General features: G+C 37.7%; 1 protein-coding gene across 1 annotated transcript; it reads left to right on the top strand.

Annotated features, from left to right (window-relative positions):
• The first annotated feature begins 220 nt into the window (after positions 1 to 220).
• On the top strand, positions 221 to 6,826 carry csnk2b (casein kinase 2, beta polypeptide). The gene is made up of 7 exons (XM_041967091.1): positions 221 to 356; positions 1,157 to 1,230; positions 1,627 to 1,729; positions 2,154 to 2,269; positions 3,180 to 3,255; positions 3,516 to 3,705; positions 4,486 to 6,826. The coding sequence occupies exons 2-7, from the start codon at positions 1,159 to 1,161 to the stop codon at positions 4,574 to 4,576; spliced, it is 648 nt and encodes a 215-aa protein (XP_041823025.1). The 5' UTR covers positions 221 to 356; positions 1,157 to 1,158; the 3' UTR covers positions 4,577 to 6,826.
• The last annotated feature ends 4,682 nt before the right edge of the window (positions 6,827 to 11,508 follow it).

Here is an 11,508-nt window from a genome sequence, read left to right as displayed (position 1 = left end):
GAGCTACTCTTTTGTTTACATTTCACACAGCATGGTTCTAATTAAAGTACAAATAAAGAGTCCAAATTTAGAATATGCAAAGGCAGATTTGGGGGCCTCTTTCATTTGAAATAGCACCACGATGCTTTTCGAAGAGAGGATGGAAGCAAAGGCTGTGAACACACTAGATGTAGTACTGGGGAATAAACGGTGGGGGGCAATATCAAATCTAAAGCTGCTGGCAGCAGGATAGAGGAAGAGCAAAACCGCATACTACAGGGTGAACTAGGAGGGGGTGTCCATCTTATTTACAACCGTGAGAGTGCTTAATTGTTTATCTGTCGAATTCTTTCTGGTGGGTTAAAGTTAAGAATCGGGTAAGTTGGCACATTTAAACGCGTAAATGTTTTGAGACGTAAAACTGCAGAAACACAGAAGCATAAAGCTTGATTTCAACAGGAGGCCTGTTTTGTGACGATGCGCCATATTGAATTTCATTCGGCATCTTTAGCCGTTAGCGGTTTTAGCCTATGGAGCTAATATTGGCCACATTAACCGCTGCGTATAAGTACACGAAACATTGAGTGATGGATTTATTGCCACTGTTTTATCAATATTGCGAACTGTTTTTGAATAAATCATTATTATTAAAGTGCGGCAAAGACTAGCTGTTAAAACCAGCAGTTTAGAGGAGATTACAGTAAGTAGCTAGTTAGCTTAGCATTCTAATGTTTGACCCGGTGCAATTTATTTACACGTAGTCAGTGTTACTTCTGTTATGAGTGTTTTGCTTTCCTGGTATTATTGAAAGAAGAAAACATTGATTTAGACATATTTGAACCAAACTGACGAATTTACGAAATAGACAGCAAAAGCTATGAGTAAATGTAATGCTGCATTTACCAACGGCAGCAGAATTAGAAAACAGTAGATTGGTTAGGTTGATCTCACATTCTAAATCAATAACATTTTAAGCATAAAATATTTAAATTTGATTTGATATGTATTTGGTTTCGGTAAAACTTGATGCACACAATGTAAGAATAGATTAATTTTTTGTCAGAATCTGGCCTGTATGGTATTTCTTACTTGCCTGCTCGGAGTTAGACGTTCAAACAACAGGACCTGAACGCAGCACTCTTACAGTTTTGTGTCCATCTTTTTTGTTGGTCTTCAGAGATGAGCAGTTCAGAAGAAGTGTCATGGATCTCCTGGTTTTGTGGACTAAGGGGGAATGAGTTTTTCTGTGAGGTGAGTTTCCATAAATCAGTGTGTGTGTGTGTGTGTGTGTGAGTGAGAGAGAGAGAGAGAGAGCAGGGTTACTAGGCTACTAGGTTTGGTCCTACGAGGGCCGAAGTCCTGGAGGTTTTCAATGTTTCCCTGCTCCAACACACCTGACTCAAATTAAATGGATTGAACAGCCTATAAAGTTCTGCACAATGTGTTGGAGTAGGAAACATTAAAAATCTGCAGGACTGCAGCCCTCATGGGACTAAATTGAGTGGGCCCTGCTTTAGACAACCCTCGGGCGCATTTATCTCAATGTACAGTGAGTATCACTGAAGGAGATTAATTAATTCCATTTATATGAATTTGACTCAATTAATTTAAAACTAAACCATTTTCTTATGTTTTCCTGATCAACAGGTAGACGAAGACTACATCCAGGACAAGTTCAACCTTACAGGCCTCAATGAGCAGGTTCCTCATTACCGCCAGGCCCTTGATATGATCCTGGACCTTGAACCAGGTTTTGTTCATATTCCTTTGTTCTAAGTTTTAGAAAAGTGATGATGATTAGTGTCATTGTTCATTTATCAGTCATTTTGAATAAGTGTTGTATGCAGACTATGCTTATCTCTTCAGGTAATTTAGCTGTAACTCCCAGTAGTGACGTTTCTTTCATTTCTAACCTTCAAAGTTAAATCATCAGAGACTAAGACTGGCTTTTTGTTGTATTTTCCATTGATGTGGCTTGTTTAAAAAACTGTCAGGTATCCCATTATTCTTTTACAAATAACAAGAAACAAGAGCACTTTGTGTTGTACTTCGGGTAGTTCCTCTCTCTTTGATTTCTTTTCTTAGTTAAACCATAACAAAACTGTACTTTCATACACTATGCAAACACTGAAAACATTTTCTGTTCTGGCATACTTTTTTTTTTTTTACTACAGATGAAGAACTGGAGGACAATCCCAACCAGAGTGATCTAATTGAGCAGGCTGCTGAGATGTTGTATGGCCTCATCCATGCACGCTACATCCTCACTAACCGAGGCATTGCACAGATGGTAGGAGACAAATCCACTACTCTGGTGGTGTCTATTAGGACAACAGTGTCTCCTGCTTAAGTCTGAGGTTACTGTATAGTTATGTCAGATGTACCACCACAACAGTGAAGATTTAGATGTATCATAAGCGATTAGGTTGTGTAGTGTTTAAGTATAATCGTAAAAGTAATAATGGTTTAATTGGTTTTGACATGTGAATCGAGTCAGGATGTAGTTTTTGATGGTGTTGCATTCTACTTTATATAATTGGGAAGTATTGTGGCAGCAGGAGGATTTGTTCTGTTTCTCATCACTATTTCAGAAAAACATTGGGACAATCAGCTTGTCTTTTGTAATATTCAGTCAAGGAGACGCATTACAGAAAGCAAAATGTTTGCTTCAAATATGTTTTTGTTGCATGATGTGGAAAAGAAAAGCACCTAGGCTTTCTGTAGTTTCAAAATCAATAATTACTATCACTACAAACATAAGTAGCCAATCCCTAACCAGTCAAATTCCTTACAATGCTCACATGGAATCTCCAGTTTAACAAAAACCCTGTATGTGCATTAATCTGTGCACAGTTCTTCACATTACTGTATGTAAAAATTAAGCAGCAGCATTCAAAACTGACATTTACAACTACTTCTGGATCATTTTCTTCAGTCATTCACTTTTAAATAAAGTGTATAAACATTTCAAATCTGCATTTTGTTATGTATGAATAGTTTTAAAATACATTCTGTGCACAGAAATACTCAATTTCAAATAAAATCCTTTTGTCACATTTTTCTTTAGCATATTTTAAATATATTTCACAACATGGACACAGTTTTGAATTGATAAAGGTTTATAGAATTCTTTAAAAAGATAATTGATATTTCTTTGCTGTTAGGTTGACCTTTTACTATCCCTTTTTATACATTTTCAGCTGGAAAAGTACCAACAGGGAGATTTTGGCTATTGCCCACGGGTTTATTGTGAGAATCAGCCAATGCTTCCTATCGGTGAGTAAAAAGCTGCATTGACAAAAGTAATTAAATTTGAGCTAACAAACAAATATAGCACAAGACAGCTATAATCGTTTCCATTACTGCAGTGAGCACACTTCATTATGCAAAATGTCCTTCTGGTGATAGGCTCAAAGGATGTGGTATAATTACACCAGTAGTTCAGAAGTCCTTTCTGTTTTAAGTGTTGTTCATTTCTAAGCTAGTTTCCTCCTTTCTCTCTTCCTCATCCTGTGCTTTTTTTTTTTCATCCATAGGGCTGTCAGACATCCCAGGAGAGGCCATGGTGAAGCTGTACTGCCCTAAATGTATGGATGTCTACACACCCAAGTCCTCTAGGCACCACCACACAGATGGAGCATATTTTGGCACTGGCTTCCCTCACATGCTCTTCATGGTTCACCCAGAGTACAGGCCCAAGAGGCCAGCCAATCAATTTGTCCCAAGGTAAATAATGTTACAGAGCAATCACTTTATAACATTATTTGAATTATTGTCCTAATATTAGATGTTATTAGCTATATTTATACTTACAGGTGTCAAAATCAAGTGAACAGAGATCAAGGTTAAGATTGTGTACCTGTTTACATGATCATTATTGATTATCCAGCTACCAATTTTTGTCCCTGTTAGTCTTTAAAACTATTTTTGGTTTAGAAATAGAAACAATCAGTGTAATATTCAGTTTTGATGGTGGGCATACAATATATTATAACACACTTTAAAACCGGATTGGGGTTCACTGGTCAGGATCACACATTGCCGTCTGAGCCAGTATTGATCAGTGTCTAATTAAAGCTGCTGATTTAATCATGTATCATTTGGGCATGGCAAGTTTATTTGTATAGCACATTTTATGTACAAGACAACTCAAAGTGTTTACATAAAACAATAAAAGCTTTACAGCAAAGTGCAAAAGAAACTGAGATTAGAAGAATTACAAAGAGAAATTAAATAAAAACAAGATATGTCCATCTCTGCAGAAATTTCACACTCAGTCTGATTACTAAAGTCAAAGGGGAATGGGAAATGGCAAACAGTGAGAGTTAAAGTTAACTCACTGCTCTTTCTCCAAAAGCACACACACCAACAATCTCTGCCAGCATCATCAATTTCACGCTGTTTGTGTGCTGTGTCACTCTGATTTAATTTGAAGTTGTTGTCTTACTTCGTACAACACAATCTTTTCTTACTGCTTTTTGACGTGTCAACATCATTTTCGTCCAGGCTGTATGGGTTCAAGATCCACCCCATGGCATACCAGCTGCAACTGCAAGCCGCCTCCAGCTTCAAGAGCCCCGTCAAAGCCATCCGCTAGAGTGACCGGGACCGAAGAAGAGGAGGAGGAGGAAGATTCTGAAAGAAAAGACAGGAGTTAATCATAAGGAGAGGGGTCATCTGTATTTCCAGAGCTCTTCAGATGCCCCCTCTCCATCATGAAGACTGTATTATTTTGATTTAGATTAGCACATATGGAAAATGTAAAGATTTGAGTGTGAGCGAGACGTTAAAAAAAAACAAAACACACAGCCATGATCTTAAAGATAAACACACATGTACACACGCACACCAAATACATAGATGCAGCCACACACTTAGTTTACCATACCAAACTCATGCGTGCCAATAACAGAAAATAAGAGGTAGCTGAACAATAGAGGGGCTGCTGTTCACTCACATTACAAGCACACCGATGGGACACTCATGTTTCTGTTGGCTACAGTGTGGCGTACTTTGAAGAAAGGCTTTAACGTTCAGGTGGATTGACAGAAGACTGAAAGTGCAATGTATGAGCCAGTTATTACTTCTGACTCTGTGGTAGTTCTGTATTTGGCACAGTTTGGTAAACAGTTTGGTAACTCCCCCCCCCTTTTCCGTCTTTTCCCTGTTTGCCCCCAGTGCATGTACACTCAGGCTGGCACTCGCAGAGACAGTTTGGATGTCAGCAGCTGGTGTTTTCCTGTATCAATTCTTTGGAAAATTTGGTTTGGTGTTTTTTTGTGGAGCTGTTGCACAGAGCATTTTCTTAAATTTGCCTTAAGGTACAGAGAAACACCCAGATTTTTTGCTGTTTAAGAAGCAACGTTTCTTTTCATTTATTTCTGCTGTTAGAGGACATAGAGTAGAAACAGGTCAAATTAATGAATTGTCAAACAATTGTAATAAGCCTGTGTGAATTCTCCAGCTGTCTGCACGTGTCAAACAAATGTCTGTTCTGATACCTAAGAATCTAGCTAGTGCTGCTTTTTCTTTTTCTTTTTTTTTTTTTTGGGTGAGTTCCCCCCTCCTTGTAGCAACAGGTTTGTGTTGTACTGTCAGCTTCCTTCCTTCATAGCTGCATACAAGTTTTACATGTAAGAGTGAATAAGGATGTATTAATATGATGGAAGCTTCTGGCTGCTGTTAACTTACAACTCAAACAGCTGGTCTAGCATCTCAGTTATTTTCTAAATAATGCTTAATATTTGTTAAATCCATTCAGAGACTAAAAAAAATTATAAATTGGTTTGTTGTTGCTAACTGCCATGATGAACCCCATGTTTATACTTTTTTGTTTATTTTCTTTTCCAGCAAACAAGATGTAAACATGAGCTTTATGGTGCTGGTAGTTTTTTACAACTCATTTATTACATCTTGCTTGTAATCGTACAAAAACTGAAGTGCATAAAAACAACAAATTGTTTAATTGGAGCGGTGTGCTCCAGTTAGCAGTGGCCTGGCAGCAGTTTGTGACAGCTAGCCAAAACAGGTTCACATCTGTTTGTTAATTTGTGTCGGTTGTCATTAATATGTAGAGGTTTGAAAAGGGGAAATAAAGGAGTGCATTGATCACACGGTATGGTGCAACATCAATCCAGAAATCTCCCAAAACAAAAGGCAAACATACACAAAGAGGTGTTGGTAGGATCTTACAATAAAACCTAAAATGTAATTTTGCATCTCAGCTCCCTGTTGCAAGTGCAGCTTTTTACTTTGGTCAGGTTAAACAGATTATTTTATTTTATTTTATTTTTTATCTGATGATAGGTTTTGTAACCAAGCCAGGCTTGCAGTTTCCTACCATTTCCACTCTTTCTGCTGAGCTAATCTGATCATGTAGCTTCATATTTACCATCCAAATATGTGAGTGGTAGGTAATGGTTCCTGTTTTCCACCTCTGCAGTGTTTATTCACCAAAATGTCAAACTGCTCCTGCAAAGAACGAGGAGACTCAGAGAAATTTGACAATCTAAATCCTCCCGCTCACTCCACTACTGTGCTGGTTTGACTGTTGCATCTCCACAGAGCAGTTGTTTATTTTGTTCAGGCTCAGATTCAGACAGACCCCACCCCTTTCCCATTCACACATGCTTGTTTTTGTTTTTAAAGCAGTAAGGTAGACAGTCAACAGCCTTCCTTTCGCTCCCTCTCCTTTTTTTTTGTGTGTAAACTGCAACAATTTAACTCTTGGATTTCATTATACAAGAGAAATAGTATTTATGTGTCCAGATTTTAACTGTTTGTGTTGTCTTTGACTGGAAGGGTGAGCAGGATTCAGAACTCTCAATAAACTTCTATTTTCTTTTCATATTTTTTCTGTCTTCTCCTTTTTGATCAACATCCAGATCAACATCTAGTGTCACCAGAAAAACTAAAACCTTACCTGATGTTTTGTTTTTTGTTTTTCATTTGAGCAAATACGACAGAATGATCACAAACCACCCAGCTGCGTCTGCATTCTTGACACATGTCTGCGTGTTTTTGATTTCTGGAAGATTTCGTGTGGTGATGGAGGGAGTGATGGTTGTCTGGCTTTGGGGTGTGGTTCCAATGACATTTCACATGACTTGAGAAACAGCAGCATTGGGCAAACAATTACACATGCCAATGAAAAAATAAGATGTCAGTCATGCCTCTATGATTATTTTAAAATTGGCTTTCAGATGTTCTTTCTTAAGTCATCTCTGGTAAAAGAAAAATGAATGGAAATTATAATAAGGAATCTTTATGATATGCTCTACAAACACAAAATACCTCAAGACCTACAGCTTTCTTTATGTATGACTCATTAAAAATTATTATTTTCCCTCTGCACACCAGCGGTCATTGGCAAAATGACTGGCAGGGCTGAGTTGTCCCCATGTGGTTTAACAGTCAGTTTTTCCATAAGGGAAAAAGGAGGAGTTTTCTTCATGACTCAGAATAACCTCAAACCACAGCTTGGGAGAGGCCCTTGTCTCATCTTTCAACAAACTGCAGTCTTTGTGTAGAGGAATCACCTTTTATATTTATATATATTAGCATAGACTGTGTAGACTGTTGTTAACCGTCTATAGTGAATGAAAACTAATGTCAGGAGATTTAAAGCAGCTACCTGACTGTTTTTAGTGTAATCTGGTCCACATGGCTGCTGTTAGTAGTCAAGTAAAATGTCTTGGCCACACTAAGATGCATGATTTTATTTTTTCAGAACTGGGTTTTAATGCCGCTGTCCAACAGATACAGAAGCAGACTGCATGCAAAAACATGCTCCATAAATGCCCATGATAGAAAGTTTGTTTTTGAAGAACGTTCCCTCACCAGCTGCAGTGTTTAGTGATGTTTGCAAGACGGACAAAAATTCTAGTAGAGATTCAATTAAAATTTGACTTGAATAATTAGAGCTGTCAGCTTAGGGAGTGCTCTATACCGTTTAAAGCTTTTCTTATTTGGTTTTAGTGACAAAATTGGGTTTATTTTAGTATTTTTAGTTACAGGTAATTACTAAAAATTCAAGTAATCTGAATGAATAATGTACATGTTTGTAGGAGTTTTCTTCCCTCCGGATCAGTATTTATATATAAATGGTCATCTTCAGTCTTGAGTCACTGTTAGCTTTGCAGCTTTGTAACATGACTCAAACAGATTGCTGGTTGCATCCTGATCATGAGTGGACACTTCCACACTGATCCAGCTACTCCACAAAATAAAATTGGTTTTAATTCTGTTGCATTCTGGTTTCATGCCTGATCCTCTTGTCTGGAAGAGGGACTTGGATTTCACAGTTATAGGACTGTTGTAAATCAAATCAGATATTCCTAGAGGGCTTTCTTGTCTTTCATTGTTCATTTCTTCTGCAGTGCAGCATGCCACAGCATGATGCAGTCATCACCATACACTGTGTCTCTAATGTTGCGTTATAATGTGAAGTTTTTCTTGTTTTGTTTTGTTTTGTTTTTGTTTTTCGTTTTTTTTTTATCAAAAAGCTTCTTTTTGTTGACTTCAGAGTTTTGGTGAGCTATGAAGTAAAGTGTACCCACAATGTTGAAGGTTTTAAGCCATATTAGCTGCACAACTTCAGATATTGGTCTTCATATCAGTTGTGTATTTAAGACTGTTTCTAGTTAACATTAAGAAATGTTATTTTTTTTAAGGATGTATTCTAATCTTGTATCTCATGAACACTTTCTGATAACAACGCTATACTTACACTATACTTTGCACACACAAACACTGCAGTAGGAGAGACCAGGAACAGTTGTAACACTTGCAATTGCTCCAATTTGCAGCTCTGCTAGAGGACCCAAGTATTAAGTGCAACGATGTCAAAACATTATAAAAGACCACAACAGGCCATCTTCTAGTTGCAGTTCTAGATGAATACTGCTTCTGCATCTTCTCAAGGATGTATATTCCTAAACTGGTCCTAATGTAGTAAGTTTGTTTTGTCTGGATATTCTGGATCTGGTCCAGAAAGCTCAAAATCTAGGGGGTACAAGGTGGGCTGTTGGGTCTTTTGGGGGTTTTCTCAGGTGAATGACCCTATGGCTTGACGGTGGTCTGCACTCTCTGAGTGCTTCTAGTTAGAGCTTCAAAACATTTTTTTTTCAAAACAGGTTTCTCTTGAAAATGAGGCTTTCTGACACTGACTTGTTAGCACCTGCCAGGTTTTTGTTTTGCCTCGTCTCTACTCCCTCCTCCTAGCTCTCCAGTGTGGCTGATTTTTGGACACAGTTGTTTCTGATTGTCTCCATCATAAAGTCTGGGACTGCTCTTCATTCAGGGGGTGTTTGTCTGCTTATCAGCAGTATTGTATGGCCATCTATGTTATTATCTTTGTGTGCACACAAACAAAAGTTGTAAAACAACTGATTTGAAAGTGTGCGGGGCTATTTTCCCTTTTCAAGAGTGATTTAATCACACTTAAGGTGACTTTGTATTCACCCCCTCTCTGCCGCTACTCAACAACCTTTTATGGTGTTGCTTTGAGACTTTCTTCGTCTTCATTGTTAAATTATCTTTGGCTATGGACTCCTCTAAAACATCAAGACCAAGCCTTGTGACTGCACATTGTGACTCCAACTATCCCACCATGTGACCTCCACAATGCAGCTGGCAGCACTGGTAATTAGATTAGATAGATGTGTATTGAAGAAGACAAATAGCTATATATATATATATATATGATGTTCTTTTCTAAATACTTTTTTTTTGTTGTTCTTTGTCCTCATTTTTCCAGTTTAAATTATTATTTTTTTTATAGTTGTCAGTTTGTGTGACTAATGAAATAGGGATCAGTTTGTTAGCTCTCTGCCACACGCCCTCTTTCCAAGTGTCAAGTGTTGAGAAACACAGAAGATCTGTGGACAAAACAACAGAAGCATTTCTCAGGGACTAGACTGCCTCCCTCTCAGGAAACTATTTTGAAACCATGACTCTGTAAGATGCCATTTCATAACTGTTCCCGCCTCCAGCAGAAAACCAAATCCCGCTCCCTCAGAAGTTAGATGCCAAGACAATCATTAAACGACTTACACAGAATCAACCAAACATGCACACCACCTTGCTTCATTGTGACTAAAGCTTTTGCTTGCAAACACTCTTGAGTCAAACAGACACACAGAAAAAATGTTTGAGCTCAAACACTGAGTAAGTTGAGACCGGCCTAAAAATGAAGCCTCTCTGACTGTTAACTAGAGACAAATAAAAACGTTTTATCGCTGGAACTCATCTCACGCTCAGAATGGGAGGAAGAACCAACAGAAACTTCCCTTCCTTACTTTTTGTTCCCTTAGCTGCATTCACTTTGTAAGCAGATGGACAAAAACAGTAACCAGATATTTCTCTTTTTCTGGGTTGTATAAATACAGTATTTTTTTTAGCTTCATGTGATCATATGTTTTCATTTTTGCTGTTCTTTTTTCTTGCAAAGTATATAGAAAGCAAGGCATATTAGATATACGCAGCTCCAAATATTGTTTGTCAGATTTTTTTTAATTTATTCTTGTTATAACACTAGGCTGCATTATGAAAACATTTAACAAACATGATCCTTGATTTATCTATTTCAGAAGATGTAAAGAGACTTCGTTCAGAAAAGTAAAGGTCAGTTAGCCCTTAAAACATGAAATTAATCTTGATACTAATTGTAAACTAGACTGAATAATAAATAATGAACATCTAGGTCCGACTAATAGGTCCGACTATATTGTTTACATTTTTACTACAATTTTTTTCTTTTAGTTTTTTAAGAAGACTTTTTCACACTGGTTTGGAGGCTGTGCTGTTCAAGCAATTTCATCACATACTTTGGACCTTTTCCCAGACTTGTTATAAAACTTGTTTACTAGTGGGATCAACTGATTAATCATGTCAAAGTCAAGACAATCAGCTAAATAACAAAATCTCAAAGGAGTTGAAAAGAAAGTAAAGAGGATGCAGGGCAGCAGTAAGGCAGAGAGAAAAACGCAGAAGATTCAAACCATTTCTTTTAACGTGAGATTGCTAGCTAACAAAAGCTAACGCCATCATCTACTTCACTAAGCTCACTCTCATCTGGACCAATCAGGCAGCAGTTTTAGGATCATGTTTTTTCCTCAAATGCTTTTAATACAATTTAGCCTGCTCAGAATTCATGACTACCTAACAAATAGACCAGTTTGTGAGACTGAAAGGCTGTGTGTCTGAGATAGTGGTCAGCAGCATACAGTAGGAGCACCACAAGGAACTGTACTCTCACCATTTATCTTCACTCTGTACGCCCCAGACTTCCAATACAACTCTGAGTCCTGTCATCTGTAGAAATACTCTCATGACTCTGCATTTGTGGGGTGTATCAATGATGGACAAGAAGACGAGTAGAACTGCTCAGTCCATTTGTAAGATGGTGTAAGAAAAATCACTTAATCTTGAAAACAAACCCAAAAAAAGATGGTTGTTGACTTCAGAAAGAACAGGAGTAAACAAAATGTTGCTTACATTCTTGGAGAAGAGGTGGAGGTGATGGAGGAA

This window comes from Melanotaenia boesemani, chromosome 17 (assembly GCF_017639745.1).
Source record: "Melanotaenia boesemani isolate fMelBoe1 chromosome 17, fMelBoe1.pri, whole genome shotgun sequence".
NCBI lineage: Eukaryota > Metazoa > Chordata > Actinopteri > Atheriniformes > Melanotaeniidae > Melanotaenia > Melanotaenia boesemani.
Note: the sequence above shows the minus strand (reverse complement) of the source record. Positions and strands in the feature narration are given on the sequence as shown.